The sequence below is a fragment of the Pyrus communis genome, chromosome 11 (genome assembly GCF_963583255.1).
Source record: "Pyrus communis chromosome 11, drPyrComm1.1, whole genome shotgun sequence".
Lineage (NCBI taxonomy): Eukaryota > Viridiplantae > Streptophyta > Magnoliopsida > Rosales > Rosaceae > Pyrus > Pyrus communis.
In genome coordinates, this window is record NC_084813.1 from 11,527,103 (window position 1) to 11,553,987 (window position 26,885).

General features: G+C 39.6%; 1 protein-coding gene and 1 non-coding gene across 2 annotated transcripts; one reads left to right on the top strand and one right to left on the bottom strand.

Annotated features, from left to right (window-relative positions):
- Positions 1-15,971: 15,971 nt before the first annotated feature.
- LOC137709012 (uncharacterized) lies at positions 15,972-25,242 on the top strand (the record flags this gene model as incomplete). The annotated part of the gene is made up of 6 exons (XM_068448158.1): positions 15,972-16,170; positions 21,572-22,103; positions 22,254-22,511; positions 22,959-23,221; positions 23,777-23,840; positions 24,225-25,242. Coding segments are annotated over exons 1-6 (2,334 nt in total), but the record flags the coding sequence as incomplete, so codon positions are not given.
- Positions 20,487-20,597, bottom strand: LOC137709594 (small nucleolar RNA R71). The gene has a single exon (XR_011064886.1). It is a non-coding gene; the product is annotated as a small nucleolar RNA R71 (small nucleolar RNA).
- Positions 25,243-26,885: the final 1,643 nt, after the last annotated feature.

The following is a 26,885-nucleotide window of genomic DNA, read 5'->3' on the forward strand; positions in this document are numbered from 1 at the left end:
GAATGAATGAGAATGAATGCAAGGGTTTTTATAGGAGGAATGGAGGTGTATATGGCTGTTTGTTTAAGCATGCAAGTGGATGGTTAATGATGAAAAAAAACAGCTAGGAAAGCATGTGAAATATGGAATTGCATGTGTGTGCATGTGAAATCTGCCAAGATGCATGTGATTTGGCTGAATTGAAAGGAGAATGTGCACGGTTTTGAGAGGAATTTTGCTGAAAATGAATTAAAGGATGCATGTGAATTATTTATGAATGGAATGCATGTGCAATGAAGTGGATTTTCTGATGGGAACCTCACGGCATGGGCAGATTTCTGGTGGTTGTTTGGGTGTATGTTTGAATGGTGCATGTGAGTGAAGGTGTGGCTGCATGTGGAATTAAAGAGAGAGAATGTGGTGTAATGATGAAGTGGAATAAGTGCATGTGCATGTGGCTGATTTGATTTATGGAAATGCAAAGGAAAATCTGGAAATGGGATTGAAGAGTCACGGCACATGTGTAGGAATTATTATGGATGCATGTGGGTTAATTAATTTAGTGTATGATATGATAAGTGACTTAATTAATGAAGGAAATGCATGTGCAATGACAATGTGTTAGAATGGATGTGTGTTATGCATGGCATGATTGGGATTAGGAAAGGTTTAAATGTCCTAAAACTAAAGGGAACAAGGTTCCAACACTTTGGTCTTCAATTAGGTCTTCAATTTCGTCCAACACTTTGGCTCCAAGCATAAGCTATCCATCCTTAGCCCAAAAGTGCTCCAAAAGTCTCCAAAATGCATCTTTTTGCTCCTTTAGCCCTTTGGACCTACAAACACACGAAAATAGCTTAAAGTACTAAAATAACTAAAGAAACATAACATAAATGCACGAGAACAAGCCATTTAAGTCGCATGAATATGCTTCTATCAAATACCCCCACACTTATCTTTTGCTAGTCCTCGAGCAAAACAAAACAACAAAAGAACACGAAACTGGACAAAACGAACAAAACACCACCTACACGTTCCAACAATCGTGTCACGGATTTTCAATGCACATGACAAGTTAAAAATCATTATTCCCATAGATTTTAGCCATCTTTATACTTAAGTAAATTCTTACTCATAGTTACCACATACTAGTTCTCATTTAATCAATTTAAAACAACATTTGAATGTAGTAACATGCCTTAGAGAATTTGCTCAAATCCTTACAAGATATGCACTCGTTTTTCACACAGATTTTCTGACTACACACCCTACACTAGTTATATGTGAGAAGATTGATGTAAATATGAATTCTAACACTCACATATGTTATATCAAAGAAAGCATTTTCTGGAATGTATATGAATATGATCTCATGAAAGGAATGCTACTAATTAGATGCGAGAACCAGGGACACCATATGCTTACATCAATTCCAAACTCCACATTATTGAAAACATAATGATCAAGATAGAAGTCAAAGGTTGTAACGGGGCTTTGGGGAGTTGGCTAACAATGAAAGGAAAGGGAAAACAAACGTTCTTTAAGCAATAGTGAGCAAAGTATTGAATTAGGCACTTAGAATTTCCTTTAGAACCCAGAAGTCAACTTTGAACACCCAAGGGAAAAATTCACACAACTCTTAGGGCCATATTCAACGTTTTGGACCCTTTCTTCAACTACCACAAACATGTGAGCTTATTTTCACTTATTTCATACTCTTTTTTCTTCCTTTTCACAACTTTTTTCTTTTCTTTTTCTTTTTGTGGCATATCAACACACACACACAAATTCCCCCACACTTGTTGTTTTGCATAATCGAAAGGATTCCCTCTAAATCATGCTTACTATGCTTCAAGAACAAGGGTATGGGTGGTCCTAATCTAGGCTAGGTAGGGATGATATGGATAAACAAATAACAAAGGCTAACAATGGCTCAATGGGGATTACGACCTACAATATATAGTGCATGGGTTGGCTATTTGGTTGATGGTTTCACTACACACTTCATCTTGATATATATTATGCAATCATGCTTTGAATGGAATGGATGCAAGTTCTAGCATTTGGAACTAAGTGATGAAACGCCTTCTAATTAGCAACCAAGCAAGAATAATGAGATCATGCAACGACTTTAGAAAACAAGAAATCACAGAAAATAACTCTCCAAAGAAGGTAATGGCTCGAGTCTCACAGGGTTGTAGCGTTTGTTTGAGTTCCTTCCTTCAAGCATGTTACAAAAACGAATTTTTCTTTTATGATTGCATGTGAAGTCATATATTATAACCATAACCAAGCATATACCAAGAGTAAATCAAACTTTTCTCTATGTTAATAACTCTTTTTAACAGTCATGCAATTTACAAACCAAATCCTTATCATTGTGTTGGAAGGTACCCTAAGACACAAACACACAAAAACGACTCAAAACACTCTTTTTAGGCTTTTCAAAACATATTTTTCAAATTTTTATGTGATTTTCGGAGTTATAAAAACAAACATAATAAAACACTCTAAAACATCTTAAAAACACCTTAAAACAGCAAGGAACAACATTTAAAGTTATGGGTGATAAAATCCCACGAATTTGCATTAACAACATTAGTTACCCCCCCACACTTAAATCAAACATTGTCCTCAATGTTTTAAGCATAGATTCACACAAAGCATAAGTAAACACACAAAAAGCATTTAAACATACTAAACATGGCAGAATGTAATTAACAAAGAGAAGAGTTTAGAGACGCAAATCTGGTTATAGAGTGTAAATTCCATCTTCTCCTTGGTGATTGCATTGAGGCTTTGATCTTTGTGATTCCACAGGCTTACTCTTGAACTGCGCTGCTCCCATCGTTGATTTTCCTTTGTGCTACTTTTGAACTGGGCAGCAGGCTTCTTTTGGTCTCCCCCGAAGGTCTGAGCTTACTCCTTTGGTCTGTTTCTTTGTTCAATCTTTCCAATTCGTATTGAAAAGGGTTGGAGGATAACTCAGCCTATGTTTGTCTCCACATGCTTCAATGTATCATTTTCACTTGCCTTGCTTGCTCCCTTTGCAGAAGTGGTCCCTTCTCCGGAAGTGTGTCAACCGTTGAAGATGACTACTCGAGAGCAACTCTAGGTAAGCAATCAGGAATGGATTCCAGGCAGTCGGTTCCAGAACAGAAGACTGGCTCCAAGTGCCTCTGATTGCTTTTGTTTACTTTGCCATGCGAGTAATAACAAGGACAAAGAAAAGGACAGGGAAAGAGCATGATATGAGATACTTTTGCTTTAGACCATGATGATATGAGATACCTTTGCTTTTGAAGAAACGGCGAATGAAGCAGCACATGTATTTGGTGTGGTTGTCTCCACATGCTTCGATCGACCGTTTCCTTCTGCCTCATTTGTACTCCAGGTTTCTGGTATCTTCTTTGGGGGAGAAAAAATTGAGTATTTCAAGAGGCTTCGCTGGGAGTGCGCCCTCAGAGGTGAGGAAGAGTTGGGCATTTTCTTCAGGTTTGCCTTGCCATAAAAGATGAAGGTCGACATATATAGAGATAATATTAAGTGGTGGTATTGTTCTTTTACCCGTGTCGACAAACGTCTCTTCGATTTCTGAACGGACGCCTCTTCGATTTCTGCACGACGCCCCTTCGATTTCTGCACGACACGTAGTAGTGCGTACGCGGCTCTGTCAGAGCTCTTTTGACAAAGTCGCACGCGTTTTCTGAAAAGCAGAGAAAGCGTCGCCGAAATTTACGCTTGTCGGCAAAAGTGTAGCTGCGATGATGACCTCCACGTGAACTTTTGACAAAGTTGAACGCGTTTCTGAAAAGCCGAGAACGCGTCGCCTAACTTACGCCGGAAATTCCGGCTTTTTGAATCGATGGACGCGTCGCCTTGGCTTCTTATAGAGCTATCGATCACCACAACAAACACACTCTGAAGATTTCCCATTCTTTGAAAATCGACTCCGGCCCTTTGAGAATTAACTCCAACCACCCCATCTCTTTGAACACTTTTGAAAAATGGCAAACCCATCGAACCTTAGCTTAGATTTGAGTCTCAGCAGCGATCCGGTTGCGCCCCGTCAAGGTAATGTATGGCGTCCTTCTTTTTTATCTTCTAACGGTCTTCTTACAGGTGAAGACTCCGTGATGCAGGACGCCACAACAGCTACAATAGTAGCTAGAAACCTCCTTACTCCAAAAGATAGTAGGCTGCTGTCAGGACGGTCCGATGAGTTGGCCGTTCAAGAGTCCCTCGCACTTAGTGTTCAGTGTGCGAGTTCTGTGTCCAACATGGGCCAACGCCTGCTTGCCCGCTCCCGTCAGGTGGAATCATTGATGGCGGAGGTGGAAAGTCTTAAGCAAGAGGTCAAACTGCTTAAGTACGAGAATAGAAGTTTGCATGTGCTTGCAAACAACTATTCGACGGGCATGAAGAGGAAGCTTGATGAGCTGCAAGAATCCAATGGTCGTATGCAAAGTGACCGTCAAAGTGACCGTCAAAGGCTTGCGGCTTACTTCCAGAGGCATATTTTTCCTGGGTCATCCAGCGCTTGGCCAAGTATTGAGGCCTGGAATGCTCTAGCTCCGATGCCTTCCGCTCCGATGGCTTCTGCTCCGATGCCTCCCGCTCCGATGGCTTCCGCTCCGACGCCTCGTAGTGGGGCTTCACGTAAACAACCTTTGTGAAGCTCCAACTTTCTCCATGTTTAGTATCTTTTTTTTTTTTTTTTTTTTTTTTTTTATGAACATGCTTTGTTTTATTTAGTGCATTGGGTTGCCTCCCAAGTAGCGCTTTCTTTTATGTCTTGCAGCCGGACGAAGAACCCAATCACTCCAGGATATGTTCACGAATCGGATGAGAACTCCGAGTCATAAACTAGTACCTAGAACAAGAAACAAAACACAAATCAGAAACTAAAACTAAAATACATAATAAAAACGAACAATCCAAGGATTTAGCAAATTTTCTAATCCCCGGCAACGGCGCCAAAATTTGACGCGAGAATTATACGCGCATAAATTAAACCCTCTTTTTGACAATTGTAGTATAGGTGCAAGTAGGGATCGTTCTAGACCGGGGATTAGGAGGGATTATTAACCACTTGGATTTGACTCAAAAACGTAAAATAACAATATGAAACACTATACTAGACTCAAAGAATGCAAAACTAAACTTTAAAACACTAAAACAAACCAAAAGACTCAAACATTACCCAAAACACTCAAATCTGCCTTAAAATCACTTTCTGGGCAGATTTGAGCACTTTGGTTACTTTGGACGAAATTGGGTAATAAATTGACTCAAGACTCTTAAAAACACAAACTAAAATGATTTCTAACTAATTTGACATTAAAGTAAAGGGGGATTTATGTTTTGATTAAACTAAATGACAGATTGTAAATTAAAGCATAAGGAAAAGAAGTAAACACAAAATGAATGAATCAACAACTAATGAAATGAGATAGCACAAATAGAGATGTAGCTAGAGATTCGATTTCACCATTGCTAAGCCAAGTCCATGCTTGTTAAGTCAGATTATACTCATCCCTCTACTTATTTCTTGGGTTTGTTTCACTTAGATATGATCAGCCATATGATGTGTGGACTTGATCAAATGTCCCTAATCATGAACCTAATTGTGATGTGCAACTTTGGTTCCTAATCAAGAATATGTAGTGCATAAGAAACTTTCACAAAACCAAAGGGAACACTCGGCAGGATGTTTGCAAAACATTCCCTTCATTCATTCACATATCCACCAAGATTATGCATGATGTGTGCTTTAATCTTGGCTAAACAACCTGTGGTTAATTCAAATGATGATCAAGCATTAAAATCAACACACTAAGTCACAATTAAATCGGAGAATGAAACAAGAAATAGATAGATTAAATGAGAATTCTGAATTAACTACATTGCACTCTTGCAAAGCTACATCGAAAGAGAAAGTTCCTCATGGTACAAAACAAAGAGAATCAAAGAAACACCTAAACATTCCAACAACTCAAACTTGAATTGTATGAACGTTTAGGCCCTCTTATCTTCCATTCCTCATTCGTACAAAACAAAGAGTATTGAAATTAAACCTTGAAATCAAAGAAACACCTAAACATTCCAACAACTCAAACTTGAATTGTATGAACGTTTAGGCACTCTTCTCTTCCTCTTCGTCTTCGCACAAGGTCTAGGGATAGTTTGATGGTGTGAATGGTTTGGGGAGTGGTAGAAATGGAAGGATGGTGGTTGGATTATAAGGGAAACTCACGGCACAAAAGGGGGAAGTGTTTGTGGTATGTACAATGGATGAATTTCTGAAATGGAAGTGTGTGATGAATTGTGAATGAATGAGAATGAATGCAAGGGTTTTTATAGGAGGAATGGAGGTGTATATGGCTGTTTGTTTAAGCATGCAAGTGGATGGTTAATGATGAAAAAAAACAGCTAGGAAAGCATGTGAAATATGGAATTGCATGTGTGTGCATGTGAAATCTGCCAAGATGCATGTGATTTGGCTGAATTGAAAGGAGAATGTGCACGGTTTTGAGAGGAATTTTGCTGAAAATGAATTAAAGGATGCATGTGAATTATTTATGAATGGAATGCATGTGCAATGAAGTGGATTTTCTGATGGGAACCTCACGGCATGGGCAGATTTCTGGTGGTTGTTTGGGTGTATGTTTGAATGGTGCATGTGAGTGAAGGTGTGGCTGCATGTGGAATTAAAGAGAGAGAATGTGGTGTAATGATGAAGTGGAATAAGTGCATGTGCATGTGGCTGATTTGATTTATGGAAATGCAAAGGAAAATCTGGAAATGGGATTGAAGAGTCACGGCACATGTGTAGGAATTATTATGGATGCATGTGGGTTAATTAATTTAGTGTATGATATGATAAGTGACTTAATTAATGAAGGAAATGCATGTGCAATGACAATGTGTTAGAATGGATGTGTGTTATGCATGGCATGATTGGGATTAGGAAAGGTTTAAATGTCCTAAAACTAAAGGGAACAAGGTTCCAACACTTTGGTCTTCAATTAGGTCTTCAATTTCGTCCAACACTTTGGCTCCAAGCATAAGCTATCCATCCTTAGCCCAAAAGTGCTCCAACAGTCTCCAAAATGCATCTTTTTGCTCCTTTAGCCCTTTGGACCTACAAACACACGAAAATAGCTTAAAGTACTAAAATAACTAAAGAAACATAACGTAAATGCACGAGAACAAGCCATTTAAGTCGCATGAATATGCTTCTATCACTTGCCCGCACCCGTCAGGTGGAATCATTGATGGCAGAGGTGGAAAGTCTTAAGCAAGAGATCAAACTGCTTAAGTACGAGAATAGAAGTTTGCATGTGCTTGCAAACAACTATTCGACGGGCATGAAGAGGAAGCTTGATGAGCTGCAAGAATCCAATGGTCGAATGCAAAGTGACCGTCAAAGGCTTGCGGCTTACATCCAGAGGCACATTTTTCCGGGCTCATCCAGCGTTTGGCCAAGTATTGAGGCCTCTTCTTTGATGCCTCCCGCTCCGATACCTTCCACCCCGATGCCTTCTACTCCGATGCCTTCCACATCTATGCCTCCTGCTTCTAGAGTTTTGCCCAGTAGTGGGGCTTTAAGTAAACGCCCTTTGTGAAGGCTCCATCTTTCTTTGTTTAGCAGTGCCTATCAATAAACCAAACATTTTCTCAATGTTACAATCATATTCTCACACAATTAACAACAAACAAACAAAATAACAACTAAACAACCTAACATGGCAGAAACGAAAAAGCAACAAAGAGAAGAGTTTTAGGAATCTGGAATTGGAGTGCTTTCTAAGTCTTCCTTTGTTGAATGCATGGGTTGCCTCCCAAGTAGCGCTTTCTTTTACGTCGTGCAGCCGGACGGTACCTCCGTTTAAGCTTGACTAGGTTCCACGGCATGGAGGGGTACCTCCTCCACGACATGCTCCTCAAACGTCTCGTAATAGGGCTTCAATCGATGCCCATTCACTTTGAATTCTTGCTGCGTCCTTGAACTTTTGATTTGTACTGCACCATGAGGGAAAACATTAGTGACAATAAAAGGACCAACCCATTTGGAACGCAACTTACCTGGAAACAACCGAAGGCGAGAATTGAACAACAACACTTTTTGCCCAATAGAGAACGTCTTGGCACGAATCATCTTGTCATGGAATGCCTTTGTTTTCTCCTTGTAAATCCGGGCATTCTCATATGCTTCATTTCGGATTTCATCAAGCTCACACAATTGAAGCTTCCTATGTAAACCTGCGGCTTCAAGGTCCATATTGAATGTTTTGACGGCCCAATGTGCACGATGCTCTAGTTCGACGGGAAGATGGCATGGCTTCCCATAGATGAGCCGAAAAGGTGACATCCCAATGAGAGTTTTGTAGGCAGTGCGATACGCCCACAATGCATCGTTTAAGCGCAAACTCCAATCCTTCCTTGTAGGCCCCACGGTCTTCTCAAGAATTTGCTTGATTTCCCTATTCGAAACCTCGGCTTGCCCGCTCGTTTGAGGATGATAAGGTGTGGCCACCTTATGCGTGACATTGTATTTCTTGAGCAACGCCTCGATGGTTCGATTACAAAAATGGGAACCTCCATCACTGATTAGCACTCGTGGCATTCCAAACCTTGCAAAAATGTTAGTTTTCACAAAATCTGCAACCACTCGAGAATCGTTAGTTCGGGTGGCTTTTGCTTCCACCCATTTCGACACATAGTCCACAGCAAGCAATATATAAAGAAACCCATGTGACGAAGGAAAGGGACCCATAAAATCAATACCCCAAACATCAAAGATTTCAACACTAAAAATGGGGGTTTGTGGCATTTGTTGTTTAGGACCAATATTGCCCGTTCTTTGGCATCTATCACAAGACATGCAAAATATTCTAGCATCCCTAAAGATGGTAGGCCAATAGAAACCACATTCTAACACCTTAAGTGCTGTTCTTTGAGTGCCAAAGTGTCCTCCACATGCATAAGAATGACAAAATGCTAGAATTGAGTTAAAATCAGAAGTTGGCACACATCTTCTAATAATCTGATCTGGGCAATATTTCCATAGATATGGATCATCCCACACATAAAATCTTGCATCATGTATCAATTTATCACGTTGGACCTTGCTTAGGGTGTTAGGAACTTGCTTAGTCACCAAGAAATTGACCAAATCGGCATACCAAGGGGTACTTACCTCAATGGACAGAAGTTGTTCATCCGGAAACGTCTCAGAAATGGGGAGGGATTCTTCTTCACGCACCAATCTACTCAAGTGGTCAGCCACCACGTTTTCACAACCTTTCTTGTCCCTAATTTCAATATCGAACTCTTGAAGTAGGAGCATCCAACGAATGAGCCTTGGTTTGGCCTCCTTTTTGGTGAAAAGATACTTCAAGGCTGCATGGTCAGTGAAAACAATTACTTTAGTGCCAATAAGATATGATCTAAACTTATCTAAAGCAAATACAACCGCCAAGAGTTCTTTTTCGGTTGTAGAATAATTCAATTGAGCATCATTTAAAGTGCGGGAAGCATAATAAATAACATGTGACTGTTTATTTTTCCTTTGACCCAAAACAGCCCCAAGTGCATAATCCGAGGCATCACACATCAATTCAAATGGAATGGACCAATCCGGGGGAGTTATGATGGGTGCCGTGGTTAGGAGCTCTTTGAGATGCTTGAATGACTTTTCGCATGCCTCGTTGAACTCAAAAGACACATCTTTTTGGAGGAGGCGGCATAGGGGTTGTGCAATCTTGGAAAAGTCCTTGATAAATCGTCTATAGAATCCTGCATGACCAAGAAAAGAACGAACCTCTCTAACCGAAGTAGGAGAGGGTAAGTAGCGTACAAGATCTACTTTAGACTTATCAACTTCAATTCCTTTTTCAGAGATTATATGACCCAAAACAATACCTTGTTTAACCATAAAATGGCATTTTTCCCAATTTAAAACAAGGTTTGTTTCAACACAACGTTTCAAGATTAAAGTGAGATTATCCAAGCATTTATCAAAAGAATCACCAAAAACACTAAAGTCATCCATGAATATCTCAATAATCCTTTCAACATAATCAGAAAATATGCTTACCATACACCTTTGAAACGTGGCAGGGGCATTGCACAAACCAAATGGCATGCGTCGATATGCAAATATTCCAAAGGGACAAGTAAAAGTGGTCTTTTCTTGATCATCCGGGGCAATGACAATTTGATTATAACCTGAATATCCATCAAGAAAGCAATAAAAAGAATGACTCGCTAACCTTTCCAACATTTGATCTAGGAACGGCAATGGGAAGTGGTCCTTCCTTGTGGTGGCATTTATCTTCCTATAATCGATGCATACACGCCAACCGGTTTGGATTCTCATAGGTACAAGCTCATTCTCGGCATTCTCCACAACTGTCACTCCGGATTTCTTAGGCACACATTGGATAGGTGAAACCCAACGACTATCGGAGATAGGATAAATGACTCCACAATCAAGAAGTTTGATTATCTCCTTTTTCACAACTTCCATCATTGGAGGGTTAAGACGGCGTTGAGCCTCTCTAGTTGGTTTGGTCCCCTCCTCAAGAAATATGTGATGCATACAAGTTGTGGGGCTTATACCTTTGATATCGGCCAATGTCCATCCTAGGGCAGATTTGTACTCCTTCAACATATGCATGAGTTTTTCCTCCTCTTGTGCCGTGAGGGATGATGATATGATGGCAGGCAGTGTCTCATTTTTTCCCAAGAAAATGTACTTCAAATGGCTTGGCAAAGGTTTGAGTTCAAGGATAGGTGCCTGAATTATGGATGGAAGCAACTTGTTAGTCGAAATGGGAATGGACTCTTTGTTAGGAAACTTACCATCATGTATTGGTGATGACTCAAGGGCAGCAACTACTTCAAGAAAATCCTCACTAGGAGGCACGGCATAGGATAATGTATTTGTGCCGTGGGGTTGCATGGATGTTGCTCCCTTGGTTTTGACTTCTACACCACTTGTAATGACTTTTTCAAGCATATCATCATTCAAATCTTCAAGGTATCCCTGCGCCAAAGAGTCAACAGTATCAAGAGAGAAACATGAATGATCTTCACTAGGATACTTAATAGAATCGGAAAGATTGAAATTAACAACTTCCCCATCAAATTCCATGGACAAAGTTCCATTAAACACGTCAATCTTAGTCCGGGCCGTTTTCATGAATGGCCTTCCAAGTAGAATGGGCAGCGAGGGTGCATGATCCGATTCATCCATCTCAAGGACATAGAAATCCGCCGGAAAGATCAAATGATTAACCTGCACCAAAACATCTTCCAAAACTCCTTTTGGATAGGCATTAGATCTATCGGCCAATTGTATGATAACACCATCCTTTTTCAATGCTCCTAGGTTCATAGATGCATATATGGAATATGGCATAACATTTATAGAAGCACCTAAGTCAAGCATGGCAGATTCAAATCTAGTGTTACCTATGACACAAGGAATGGTGAAACTACCCGGATCTTTGCATTTGGGAGGTAGTTTGCGTTGCAAGATGGCGGACACATTCTCACCTACTTTTACCACTTCCTTGGTCGACATCCTCTTCCTAGTGGTGCACAACTCCTTCAAAAACTTGGCGTATCTAGGGACTTGCTTGATTGCATCCAACAAGGGTATGTTCACTTGAACTTTCCTAAATGTCTCAAGGATGTCCTTTTCAGCTTCTTCCTTCCTTGTTTGCATAAACCTACTAGGAAAAGGAGCATTCGAAGGAAAAGCATTAGTAGAAACCGAATTTGACACATTCTTACCCTTTTTGGCCGATTTAGACAGCTTTGGGGCACTAGGAACTTGCGGCAAAGACTCTCCCACCTTTGCCATGGGTTTGCTTGATTCTTCCTCTTCAATTTGCAAGTTTTCATCACCTTTGGGACCTGATTGTGATGGTGTAGGATCTGCCCCAATCTCTTTTCCACTTCTCAAGGTTATGGCCTTTGCACTTTCGAAGTTTCCCTTTGGATTTGGAACGGTGGAACTAGGGAGCTTTCCTTGTTCACGAAACTGCCCCATAAACTCGGCAATTTGCCCCATTTGTTTCTCCAATTGATCCACCCTTTTGTCTTGGTTTTGCATAGCCTTAGCTTGATCGTCCTGCCCATTAGACAACTTAGTTAGTATCTTAAGAAGTGCATCATTGTCAAGAGACGTACCTGAGGCACTTGGGCCGGATTGGGCTTGATTTTGGGGTGGGCCGTAGGTTTTGGAAAAGAACCCAGGGGGTTGTTGCCTAAAGCCTCCTTGGTTTTGAGATTGTTGGGGCTCCCTCCATTTGAAATTTGGGTGGTCTCTCCAACCGGGATTATATGTGTTGGAATAAGGATCGTTCCTCGGTTGATTTTGGCCTTGAAACCCAATTGCATTTGCGCTTTCCCATCCACCATTTTCAATGAGTTGTGGGCACTTCTCAGAAGCATGTCCTTGGATAGAACACACTCCGCATACAATTGGTCCTTGCACCCTCATTCCTTCGGCCATCTGAGACATAATGGAAGTAAGATTAGCTAACTGTGAATGAATGTCGGGTGTGGAACTTACCTCATGTACTTGCTGCCGTGGGGGCCCTCTTTGGCCTACTCCTTCGTATTGTTGAGCATTCAATGCTCGGTTAGCAATCAAAACCTTGGCATCCCTGGGTGTCTTGTCCACCAATGCTCCACCCGCCGAGGCATCGAGCATTTGACGTTCAATTGGTAGGAGCCCCTCATAGAAGTATTGCAGAAGCAACTCCTCCTTCATCTGATGTTGTGGACATGAAGCAACAAGAGATTTAAAACGTTCATAATACGTGGAGAAGGACTCACCTTCTTCTTGTTGGATTCCACTTATCCTTTTTCGTAAAAGGATGATCCGAGAAGTTGGGAAAAACTTCTCCAGATATGCCCTCTTCATGCTCTCCCAAGATGTGACGGTTCCGGGAGCTAAGTCGTACAACCAATCCTTGGCTTTGTCCATTAAAGAGAATGGAAAAGCCTTCATCTTCAGAATACTTCCGTCGATGTTGACTGGAGTCATGCTTGAACACACTACCTCAAATTCCTTCAAGTGCTTATTCGGATCCTCCATGGACAATCCATGGTACTTCGGAATGTGGTGGAGCAAGCTTGACTTCAACTCAAACTCCTCGGTCTTGCCTTCGGCTGGTAGGGGATATTGGATACACAAGGGTGCGGCATTATCCAATCCCGAAGCAGAAAGCTCCTTGAGTGTCCGGTTGTCCACGGCCATGCCTTGGGGTTCTTCAACTACCCTTGCCGTGGGTTTCTCCTTCTCTTCTGGGACTTGTTCTTCAAGCTCAGGTCCTGGGCTTAGTGGATTTGATTCGTGGTGCTTCTTCCTTCGTCTCAAAGTCCTCTCAAAATCACTGTCAAAGTTCGAGATATCCTCACGAATCGGTTGAGACCTCCGAGTCATACACTAGTACCTAAAATAAGAAAAATAAAACAAGGTCAGAAACTTTAACAAAATAAACAAATAAACAGAAAGTAAACAATCCAAAGGATTAGCAAAGTTGCTAATCCCCGGCAACGGCGCCAAAATTTGATGCGAGATTTATACGCACACAAATTAAACCTTCTTTTTGTCAATTGTAGTAAGTATGTAAGTAGGGATCGTTCTGGACCGGGGATTAGGAGGGATTGTTAATCACTTGGATTTGACTCAAAAACGTAAAAACACAATATAAAACACTATACTAGACTCAAGGAATTCAAAAATACTTTAAAACATAAACTAAACAGATTCTAAGCATTAAAGAACAAGAAAGTAAAGGGGGGGTTTGATTTGACGAAAATTAACTAAAATGCACAAATTGTAATTAAAGGCAAAACGTAAATATGAATGTGATGAAAATATGGATGATGGAATAGCCAAGGGGTTCTTCTCCACACATGTTACACTTGCATACAAGATTGATTCTCAGTTGGTCTTTCGATAAATTATGAAACTCAACACTCCAAGTTAATTAGGTCCGCTTAAATTAACTTTCAGATTTCCCTAGATTCATTGGATTGAATGGAATACGCATTACAACCAAATTATTCTTAATCAAAGTCCCTAACTATGGAATACGCATGATAGAGACATTCAACAAAGATCATTAAGTTCAATGAAAATTATAAGTGTTGACGAGGCATTCGTTACTATGGAATACGCATGAAACTTATGCCAAGAATTCGTTAACGCGATTGTTTATAAGCAACCTCCACTACTTGTGAATATAAGTTCGTAACTATTAGGTGAAACTCACTTATATTCTAGCGTCATATTCATGCATGAAAATTAAGCGTGCACTCTCAATAAACATACATAAATAAGTTATCAATCAAACGGTTAAACGAATTAAATCCACAACTTATGAAATTCCAACGAAAGTAATCAATTCATATTGCAAGTATAAACATAGTTTCGAATCACCCCCTAGCTAAAGGGGGTTTAGTTCCTCATACGTACAAGATAAAGAGAAGTAAATTTAAACATTGAAATCAAAGAAACACCTAAACATTCCAACAACTCAAACTTGAATTGTATGAACGTTTAGGCCCTCTTCTCTTCCTCTTTGTTGTAGCACAAGGTCTAAGGAAATGTTTAGGACTTTAGGTGTATGTTGAATGGAGTGGGGAGTGGTTGGAGTGGCTGCAATGGAGGAGAGAATGCTGGAAAACTGGAAGGGGTGTGCACGGCAAGAATGGGGATTTTGTGTTGTGTGTTGTGTTGTGGTGTGGTGAATGGAATGAATTGTATGAATGCATTACATGGTTTTATAGGGAGAAAATGGTTGGGAGAACATGTGAATGGCAGCTAGGAATAAAGAAGGGAATGCATGTGGCTACAACTAAATTGGTTGGTGGAAATCTGAAAATGCAAATGGGAATGCTGGAAATGCAAGGGATGCATGGCAATGGGGGGTTTGGTGTGCATGTGGCTGATTTGTTTGTTGGGAAAGCATGTGGATACAAGCTAGGGTGAATGATTAAGAATGCAAGTGGATTAAAAAGGGAATATGGAAGTGAATATGCAGAAAATGATAGGATGAATGCATGTGGCTGCAATCATGAAGATTGCATGGAATTGGGATGGAGTTTCCACGGCAAGGATGGGTGCATAGCTGAAATTTGTAGGTTTTTGGGAATAGAATGGGCTAGGCCCTTTGTTTTATGTCCTAAGTGCATACAAGGCCTTCAATTTTGTCCAACACTTTGGCTCCATGCATAAGCTATCCATTCTTAGCCCAAAAGTGCTCCAAAAGGCCCTAAATGCACTTCTTTGCTCCATTAGCCCTTAGATCCTGAAAACATACGAAAATGGCTTAAAAGACTAAAATAACTAAGGAAACACAACGTAAATGCACGAGAACAAGCCAACTAAGTCGCATAAATATGCTCCTATCACTAACTTCTTTAACTCAAGATTTACAAAATCAAACCAAACAAATGCAAAATCGAGCTAAAAAGGTGCACGAATTGAAGAAGCAAATGGGGCAGATCGCATAATTCATAGGGCAAATTCAAGAACAAAATGAACTCTCCAACTCAACTATTGTAAATTTAACGGGAGGTTTTGAAACCGCCAACGCCATCACGTTGAGAAGTGGCAAGGAGATTGGAACAAGTTCAAAAACGTCCAAATTAAGTCAAAATGAGAACGAAAAGTTGCTGCTCGAGGAAGAAGAGGATGCCAAAGCCACAACAAGGGTAGAACAACCCTTGCAGTAGCCTTCTAAGGCTCTTACACCATCCAATTCAGGTAAAGTTGTTCCAACTTCAATTCTTTCTAACCCCATTCCACCAAATGTCCATATTCCTTGCAAGTTCATGAAGAAAGTGAAAAAGACATCTTAGAAGCCCTTCCAAAGGTGCAAAGTAATATCTCGATTCTTGGTACAACAAATCAAGTTCTAGAATGTATTGAATTGTTCAAAGGACTTTGTACAACAAGAAGAATGATTCAAGAGGAAGAAGTGGTTGGGGAATATCAAGAATTCATCAAAGAGGATGTACTTGAGACAACCAATCCCAAAGAAGTTGGATTTTATGACACGGGACAAGTTGCAACCCTCACACTAAATCTAGTCGAGTGCAAAGTTCCTGAAACGTTTAAAGAAGTAGTGTTTGTCCTTGAGTTCTTGTCGGAGCACATAGGTAAGCTATTTCCTTGAATTTCAATTTTGTTTTCTACTAACAGGTTGTTGATGATTCAGGCACCCACTCTAGAATTTAAACCATTGTGATAGGAGCATATTTATGTGACTTAGTTAGCTTGTTCTTGTGCATTTGTCTTGTTATTTCTTAGTTAATGTAGTATTTCAAGTTATTTTCATGTGTTTGTAGGTCCAAAGGGTTAAAGTAGCAAGAAAGTGCATTTTGGAGCAGTTTTGGGCACTAAATGGATAGCACATGTATGGGCCAAGATGGATGGGCGAATTTGGAGTTCAAAAGGCTAGGAATCTGATAAGAAGATGAAGAAATTAAATTAAAGACAAAGAAGATAAGGAATCAGCTCAAAAGAGGAAACATTATCCAAAACCTTATCTAACCTTATCCAACCTTATCTTATCTTATCCTATTCTAACCTCATCAGGCCTTAATCTTAGTTGCAAGGGGACCTAAATATATATTTCTAGAACCTATTTCTAGAAGCATTCTCTTCTACAAGTCCCAAATCAGCCACAAAACACATTGGTTCTAGAAACCCTACAAAGGTGGCGCCTATTCCCTTCTAGAAAGCCTTGCCTTGCCTTGCAATCCACTCTCCTTTCCCTCCAATATTTTCCGCACCCCTCTATCCATTTTCCCTTGTGGATTCTGATTTATTAGGCCTTATTCCTTGTGGATTTGGGTTATACAAATCTTTTTCTGAAATTAATTGGGCCAAACCCTCTCCTAAGTGGATTTAATTAATTGTGCCGAACCCTAGAGCCCCAATCCTTAAAATCTGCTAAGTTGTAACCCTAATCTGATTAACCCTAGGGTTGGCCGAACCTATATATTCATATTTTCAGCCACAATTTCGGGGGAACCCTCATGCCATTCAGAAAACCCTTGCCGCAAGCCCTAGACTTCATTATACATCATTCATTCAATCCATTCACTTCCATACACAATCTGCCGCAACCTTTCACCCTCATCAGCCACCATTTATCATCCTAAGCAAGAATACACCATTCATCACCCCCAAAACCACCAACCACACCTTGTGCCGCAGTAAGGAAGAAGCAGGTGAGCCCTTGGACGTGCATGCCATTCGAATTGGAGTTGCTGGAACGTTTAGGTGTAATCTTTCTTGTGTTTTCAATGTTTAAATTCAAGAATCTTTGATTTGTGAGTATAAGGAACTAATCCCCTCTTAGCTAGGGGGAATTTCGAAACCATTGATAGTCACATTTTGCATGCATGTATAGCTTTCTTATTTGGCGTTTTTGTATTGTTTTTGGATTAAACTAGTTGCATTTTACTTTGTTTGGTGTTAGTGTGCAGCCAAGTGTGTAATAAGATCAATTGGAAGGCAAATGAAGGAATGTGGTGAAATTCGGCCAAATTGAGTGATTCTAAATAAAACAAGCATTGAAGTCAGATTAGGTGGTTTCAACACCAAAACATGCATTCACATGCATGTTCAAACACTTTGCACATGTTTCTTGGATTAAATATCCACATACCTGCAGATTATGTCCATTCCTTGCATCCTTTATTCCAGAAATTCCATTTCATGCCATCATTTCAGAAATCAAACCCATCCCTTTGTCCATGCCGTGTGTTCTTCTCATTTTCAGATGTGTATAAACATTTTCTGGTGGTCCAAGTCACCTTTGCAGGTTCCACTCCCTTGTGGCAGACTTTACACATGCATTTTGATTAAACAAAACACATTCTTGCAGGGTTGTCCAAGCCATGCGTCCACTACACTCAGAAACCCATCATTCCATCTGATTGATGCTCTGCCCTCTGAATTAAACAACTCCTAGATCCAATCTGAATGTTGGGGGATCACACACACTCTATTTGGCTCCATTTTCTGTCCATCATTCACTCTAATTCGTCCTCTCCATTGCATTGCATTCTACATTCTTTTCCTTTCACAGAAACTGCTCATATTCTCCCCCTTTCCCATCCGCAAGTTCCCTCTTCATTTTCAGTCCATTACACACTCTAAAACCCCCCTACTTCACTCCATTCTCTGTCCATTTCTGTCCTAAGGGCAGAAACCATCCAAACAAAACCAATCTACTTCATCCGCACCACATTTGGAGAAGCAACACCAAGGAACTCTTCAAGGACTTCAACATCAGTTTTGCTTCAAGGGTTCATTCTTATCAATTCTATGTTCATTCATGTTTTATACTTTTATGTCAAATCTTTTGTAAACATGAATTGTAACTAAGCTTCCTCTAGGGATTCGATGTAACCTTGCAAAGTTTGCTATGTAATTAAGTTAGAATGCTCAGTTTGTCTACCTAGTTCTTGCTTCATTCTCTGTTATAATTGTGAATTTGTGAGTTGATTTGTATGCTTGATCTCCATTTGAGTTAACCACAAGTTATTTAGCCAAGATTAAAACATACATCATGTCTAATATTGGTGGATTTGTGAATGAATGAAGGGAAAGCTTGGCAAACATCCTGCCAAGTGCTCCCTTTGGTTTATTGAATGTTTCTTGTGCATTACATACTCTAGATTATGAACCAAAGTTGCACATCACAATTAGGTTCAAGATTATAGACATTTGATCAAATCCACACATCATATGGTTGATCATATCCAAGTGAAACAAACCCAAGAAATTTGTAGATGAAGGAGTATAAACCAACTTAACAAACATGGATTTAATTGAGCAATGGTGAAATCGAATCCCTAGTTTCATTTCCATTAATACTATCTCATTATATTGGTTGTTGATTCATTGATTTGTGTTTACTTCATTCTCTTATGCTTTCAAGTTAAAACAACAAATCTGCATAGTTTGATTAGTTTGATTCAAATCTGCCTATTTAGACTAGTTTGATTCATTTCTTAGATTTCTTGCAAACAAGTAGTTACATAGGTCCAATTAGTCCCTGTGGATTCGACACCCTTGCTTATGCCATTATACTAAATATATTCTTGCATTAGGAAGGAAATATACATCAACAAAAATGGCGCCGTTGCCGGGGACTGATTTCAGTCCCTTGTAATTGCTTGTTTGCTTGTTTGTTATTTTGATTAGTGTCAAGGTTCATAACTTGTCAAATTGATAACTGGAAGTTGATTTAAGTTGCATACAATTTTAAGTGTGGAAAAGAATCCCTTAGCCATTCCATTATCCATTGGTTTACATCAACTTGCTTTACAATCTGGTTTTGTTATAATCTGACCATTTAATTGCATTTCGTCCAAATACAATTTCCCCTATATTTTGTTAGGTTTTAGGCTTAGAATCTGTCTTATCTTGTGTTTTGAAGCATTTTGAGTCAAGCTCAAACCTAATTTTCGTCCAAAATTGAGTTTAGTGTCAAAACTGCCCAATTTGTGTTTTTAGGCAGTTTTGAGCGTTTTTAGCTTGTTTTGAGTCTTGTGAATCTGTTTTGAGTCCTTTGAGTCTTTGTTTTGTCCAAATTAGTTAGAAAGTGTTTTGATTTGTGTTTATAAGTGTTTTGATTCAAGTTTCCATCCAATTTCGTCCAAATTAGTGTAGGTGCTCAAAACTGCCCAGAAAGTGGTTTTTAGGCAATTTTGAGTCTTCTAGTTGCTGTTTTGTTTTTCTGGATTGTTTAAGTGTTCTAAGCGTTTAGTTCCACATCCCTTGAGTATTTTCAAACGTTTTTAAGTTTATTTTTGTTCATTTCATTGTTGTTTGCTAGTTAAACTTTGTTCTTTTCATTATAAGCAGATTCTTGATTTTCATTCAAATTTGTTTTACTTTGTTTCAGGTAGTATATGTCAAATAAACTTGTTGAGTTAGGCCAAAGAATTGAAAGATTAAAGGGCCACACTTTGGACAACTTTGTGCCATCAAGTTCATCCTTTAACCTTGAGGAAGAGGAAGGGAATTCACCTAGTTCAACAAGTAAAGAATCTGAGCAATTTGATTGGGCAAGAGAGGAAGAGATGGCGGGCAACCTAGATGAGCTTCGAGCTTTGGAGGACTTTGCTCAACCAATCATACCAAATTCACCTTCATGCATCTTGCTGCCCACAGAAGCTAGAAACTATGATCTCAAATCTTCACATTTTCATATGTTTCCCTCATTTTATGGCTTACATAATGAAGACCCTTTAGCTCATATTAAAGAGTTTTACAATGTTGTGAGTGGTTTACCTTTGCAGGGAGTAAGTGAAGCAAATTTGAGGATGAGAGTGTTTCCTTACACCTTGAAAGATAGGGCCAAGAGTTGGTTGATGACTCTAACACCAGGTTCCCTCACTACATGGGATGCCGTGGCTAAGAAGTTCTTGGAGAAGTTCTTTTCCACTCAAAAGACAGCCACATTAAGGGGACAAATCTTCAACTTCAAACAAGATGATGGAGAACCTTTCAATGAGTGTTGGGAGCGTTTTAAAGGCCTCTTGATACAATGTCCACACCATGGGTTACCTTTTCACTTACAAATGCAAATTTTCTATGATGGACTAACCCAAAATTGTCAATCAACTGTTGATAATGCAGCAGGTGGAGCATTGAAGAAAAAGAATGCTCAAGAATCATATAACATTTATGAGATGTTGGGGTCTAATGCTCAACACAAAGATTTAAGGGGTAAGAAAGTTGGAGTTTATGAAACAAGTTCTAATCATGAGCTTTTGTTGCAGGTAGCTAACCTAGAAAGGAAGCTTGAATCCGTGCTCAACATGGTGCCAAAAGCAAATGAAGTGTGTGCCATTTGCAACATACCAAACCATCCTACTCACCAATGCCCATCTAGGGAAGCTTACCCCGAGTATGTTCAAGAACAAGTGAACCTCATGAATTCTTACAACCAAAGACCAAGGAATGATATGTATTCCAATACATATAACCCGAGTTGGAGAGATCATCCCAATTTTTCATGGAAAAACAACAATCCAACCCAAAATTTCCAACCAAAACCTGCCACTACCCTTGAGGACACAGTTAAATTGTTAGCCCAAAACACCTTGCAATTCCAACAGTCCACCCATAACACACTCCAACAACATTCAGCCGCCCTAACCAAAATGGAGACACAATTGGGGCAGATTGCAGATGCCTTGAACCAAAGAGAGGTTGGGAAGTTTCCAAGCCAACCTGTGATACTCCAAAGGAACCAAGAGCAAGCCAAAGCAATCACTACACTTAGAAGTGGTAAGGTTATTGATAATAGAGTTGGCAATGAAGTTACTAATGAATATGATCAGGTGAATGCAGGTGTTACTCAAGGAGACAATGAGAAATCAATTGAGGAACCAAGCCATGCCACTTCCTCATTGGAAGCACCAAATCTTCACAAGGCCGAGAAACCATACACTCCACCAATACCATTCCCTGGAAGACTTGCCAAAAGCAAGCAGGATAAGTCATTCAAAGAAATTTTTGATATACTAAGCAAAGTGAATGTTAACTTACCTTTGCTTGATGTCATTAGGAACATGCCAGCATATGGGAAATTCTTCAAGGAGTTAAACAGCTACAAAAGGAAGTATGGACCACATGAGAAGGTAGTGGTGTCTGAAAATGTGAGTGCAGTTTTGCAAAGAAAACTTCCACCAAAGCTCAAGGATCCAGGCAGTTTCTCTATCAACATCACCATAGGGGACAAGAAAGTAGAGAAGGCGATGCTTGATTTGGGTGCTAGCATCAACTTAATGCCTTATTCAGTGTACCTTCAACTAGGTTTGGGAGATTTGAAAGCCACCACCATTTCATTACAACTTGCAGACAGATCAGTTAAATATCCAAGAGGTATAGTAGAAGATATTCTAGTTCAAGTTGATAAACTAATCTTGCCTGCAGATTTTGTAGTGTTGGACATGGAAGAAACTCCTATACATGATCGAGAGTTGCCAATATTGCTTGGAAGACCCTTCATGGCCACAGCCAAGACCATCATCGATGTGCAAAATGGACTCCTCACTATGACAGTGTTAGGAGAGACAGTTCAATTCAAAGTGTTTGAATCTCTTGCTCATCCTTCTTCCTCTCTTGATTGTTATGCCATTGATGTGCTTGATTCACTTGTTTTCTCTAAGTTCTTGCAGGCACAATCTAATGATCCATTACAAACTGTTTTGAGTCAATCTCAAGAGGAGTTTGATGAAGAGGATGCACTCATGGAAGAAGTGGCTGCCTTGGAAGCATTAGCATTGTATCCTTTGCATGTTTCACCTATTTTTGAGCCTTTAGAATCATCAATATCACATCTAACTCCTTCCACTGTTAAGGCACCAAAACTTGAACTTAAGCCACTTCCACCACATCTAAAATATGCATATCTAGCTGAATTTGAAACTCTTCCAGTTATCATAGCTTCTGATCTCACCCCAATTGAAGAAGATAAACTAATTAGGGTGTTAAAAGAGTTTAAATCAGCTTTTGGTTGGTCTATTGCAGATATCAAGGGAATAAGCCCTACCATGTGCATGCATAGGATCCTTTTGGAGGAAGGAGCAAAAACAAGCCGTGAGCCACAAAGAAGACTCAATCCACACATGAAGGAAGTTGTTAGGAATGAGGTGTTGAAATTGTTAGATGTGGGGATCATATATCCCATTTCTGATAGCAAATGGGTGAGTGCTATTCAGGTGGTGCCTAAGAAGGTGGGAATCACTGTGATGAGGAATGAAAACAATGAGCTTGTGGCCACAAAGCCCACGACCAGTTGGCGTGTTTGCACCGATTACAGGAAGTTGAATTCTAGCACTAGAAAAGATTACTTTCCTATGCCTTTCATAGATCAAATGCTTGAGAGATTGGCAGGTTACTCACATTATTGTTTTCTGGATGGTTACTCAGGTTACAATCAAATTGCAATCGCTCCGGAGGATCAAGAGAAAACAACCTTTACTTGCCCCTTTGGCACATTTGCATACCGGAGAATGCCTTTTGGACTTTGCAATGCTCCAGCAACATTCCAAAGATGCATGTTGGCCATCTTCTCTGACATGGTAGAAAGGTTCATTGAGGTATTTATGGATGACTTCTCAGTGTTTGGTTCCTCTTTTGATGAATGTCTTAACCATCTATCGTTAGTACTTCAAAGATGTCAGGAAACAAATTTGGTCCTCAATTGGGAGAAGTGCCAATTTATGGTGAAACAAGGAATTGTCTTGGGGCATGTAATCTCTAGCAAAGGAATGGAGGTGGACAAAGCTAAAATTGACGTCATCACCAATATGGTAGCCCCCACCACTGTGAAGGGAGTAAGAAGTTTTTTGGGCCATGCGGGTTTTTATCGTCGTTTCATTAAGAACTTTTCAATGATCACTCGTCCATTATGCAATCTGTTAGCTAAAGATGTTGTATTTCATTTTGATAAGGCTTGTATGGATGCATTCAATACTTTGAAAAATGAACTAACCTCGGCCCCTATTATTATGGCACCAGATTGGTCATTACCGTTTGAATTAATGTGTGATGCCTCTGACTATGCTATTGGTGCAGTTTTAGGGCAAAGGGTTAACAAGCTTCCACATGTGATCTACTATGCAAGCAGGACTCTGCATGATGCCCAACTTAACTATTCCACAACTGAGAAGGAGTTGCTTGCTGTTGTTTTTGCCTTAGAAAAGTTTAGGTCATATCTTGTGGGATCTAAAGTTATTGTGTTTTCTGATCATGCAGCCATTAGGTATTTGATGACAAAGAAGGATGCTAAACCACGATTGATTAGATGGATACTCTTACTACAAGAGTTTGACTTGGAAATTCGAGATAAGAAGGGCAGTGATAATGTTGTGGCTGACCATTTGTCCAGGCTTAATGAAAACCATGGAGTGGGACAACCTTTGCCCCTAAATGAATCATTTCCAGATGAACAACTCTTTGTTGTTCAAGAAAAAGAACCATGGTATGCGGACTTTGTGAATTATCTTGCATGTGGTATAATGAGAAATGACCTTTCTTTTCAGGAAAGAAAGAAGTTCCTTGCTATGGTGAAGCGCTACGTTTGGGACGAACCATATTTGTTTAAATATTGCCCTGATCAAATCATTAGGAGATGTGTCCCAGAGAATGAGCAACAAAGCATTTTAACATTTAGCCACACATTGGCATGTGGAGGCCATTTTGGTGCCAAAAAGACATCTCTAAAGGTTTTACAATCTGGTTTCTTTTGGCCTACTTTATTCAAAGATGCTTTTGATTTTTGCTCTAAATGTGATAGGTGCCAGAAAATGGGGAACATTAGTCGAAGAAATGAAATGCCATTGAACAACATTTTGGTAGTGGAGCTCTTTGATGTTTGGGGAATCGATTTCATGGGACCATTTCCATCTTCTTTTGGCTACTTATACATATTAGTGGCTGTGGATTACGTATCCAAATGGGTTGAAGCCATTGCTACAAGAACTAATGATCATAAGGTTGTGTTGAATTTTCTTAAAGATGTGATTTTTTGTAGGTTTGGAACCCCAAGAGCTATTATTAGTGATGGTGGCAGCCATTTCTGCAACAAACCTTTTGAATCCTTGATGAAGAAGTACAACATCAACCACAAAGTGGCAACCCCGTACCATCCTCAAACTTCAGGACAAGTGGAGATTAGCAATAGGGAGATCAAGAACATTTTGATGAAGACTGTGAGCCCTACAAGGAAGGATTGGTCATTGAGGTTAAATGATGCACTATGGGCATATAGAACAGCATACAAGACCCCCATTGGCATGAGTCCTTATCGCCTTGTGTTTGGGAAAGCTTGTCATTTGCCAATGGAGCTTGAACACCGTGCATATTGGGCCATCAAGAAGTTCAACTTTGATTACAAGGATGCTGGAGTAGCAAGGAAGCTCCAACTTAATGAGTTGGAAGAGCTTAGAAATGAGGCATATGAGAATGCCAAAATCTACAAGGAACGGACTAAGCTCTATCATGACAAGGCCATCCTAAGGAAGGAGTTTCACCAAGGTATGAAAGTACTTTTGTTTGACTCACGTTTGAGACTTTTTCCAGGAAAATTGAAGTCTAGGTGGGTGGGACCATTCAAAGTCTTGCAAACATTTCCCCATGGAGCTGTGGAGATAGAGAACATGAAGAATGGCACTTCTTTTAAAGTCAACGGGCAGCGATTGAAACCATACTTGGATAAAGTGGATGAAGAGCAAGTGTATCAAGTCGTGGATGTTCTTGAATTTTCAACACCATGAACAAGCTACCATGTCTTGCCTAGACATTAAATAAAGCGCTTGCTAGGAGGCAACCTAGTGTGGTTTGTGTTCTTTCTTTATGTTGTGTTTATTTTGTTACCATTCTATTTTCTTTGCCTACTTACATTGCATACAAGTTTAAACATCGAGGACAATGTTTAGATTAGGTTTGGGGGTGGTTTGGAAGTTTTGTTTTGTGTTTGTTGTTTTGTGTTTGTGCCTATTTGAGGTGTTAGTGTTGGTTAAGAATGTTTTTGCATGCTAATACGAATGTATATGAGGATTATGTTTGAAAACAAACGATTGGGTTGCTATGGAAAAGAGTTACATCTTGTTGTCATTTATAAAGCTATAACTCTTGAAATTATGATGATAGAGGTACCATACTCAAATTCTGGAAGAAGAATAGTGGAGACTACCCTAGTGAGTTATTTTGAGCCTAATTGCTTATTTGAGAGGGTTTAAAGTGTTTCTACTCCTATCTTTTTCTTTCATTTTCACTTTAAATGATCTCATTATTTCTATTTCGTTTGGATGCTAAGAATCATTTTCCTTTGCAGATACCATGTATTTAGTATCATTCATGAATGAACTCAATGAGATGATGTTAGGCTACGCATGTTTAACTACTAAAAGGCTTAAATCCTACCCATTTGTGTGCTCCATTCACCCTCGTTGCAGCCAAACACTTTAGCCCAATTCTTTCATCACCCACACCATAATCTACCCATTCTAGCCCATTACAAGCCATACCTTATAGTTTGGGGAATACCAAGGTGATGAAGACTAAAGGTAAATTGAGCTTAGAACAAGATTGTGGCATGTACCGAGGGCACCTATGTTGAAGATGCTTCTAAAAAAAAAGGGGGTTATAAAAAAAAAAAAAAAAAAAAGAAAAGAAGAGAATTAAAATGGATACAAGTTCCAAATCTCCTCATTATAAGACATAGGGCCTGGATGCCAAAAACAAAGAAGAAAGAAAACAAATGCAATTGAAGAGCATGATCCTCAAGAACACTTTGGTATGCCCCAAGCTCTAGTACTTCATATCACTTCTCTCGTAACCTATAACCTAAGCCTTACATTACAATCTTGAGAAAGACCTAGCTGATTATTGAGGATGTATTCATGGGTGATGGTAAGTGTGTGTGTTATCTATATTCTTAGCATCTGATTCATTTCATGAGATCTACTCAGAAACTGTGCTTCCATTTCAGATTTCATATGTGAGAATTTTGATTTCCTTTACATAATTTCACTCATATATGTTGTTGAGAGACTAAACCTTAAGATCTGAGTGAAAACTTGAGTGGATTCTGTGAGGAGTAGAGTTGAGGCGAATTCTATCTGAAGCATTTGGGTATGGTGACCTTGAAGTCGTAAGACATGGAGAAATATCTTTATACGTTACAATTGATACGATTCTTTGAAGTGGCAATCTTTTGAGTTGAATGAATGACAGAATCTTCATTGGTTCTTATTAGTTTGTTTAAAGCATGTTTTAACCAAGTTGTTTGCAGATTTTGTAAATGTTTGTGGGTGTCATCACTGTAAACCCTCAGGAG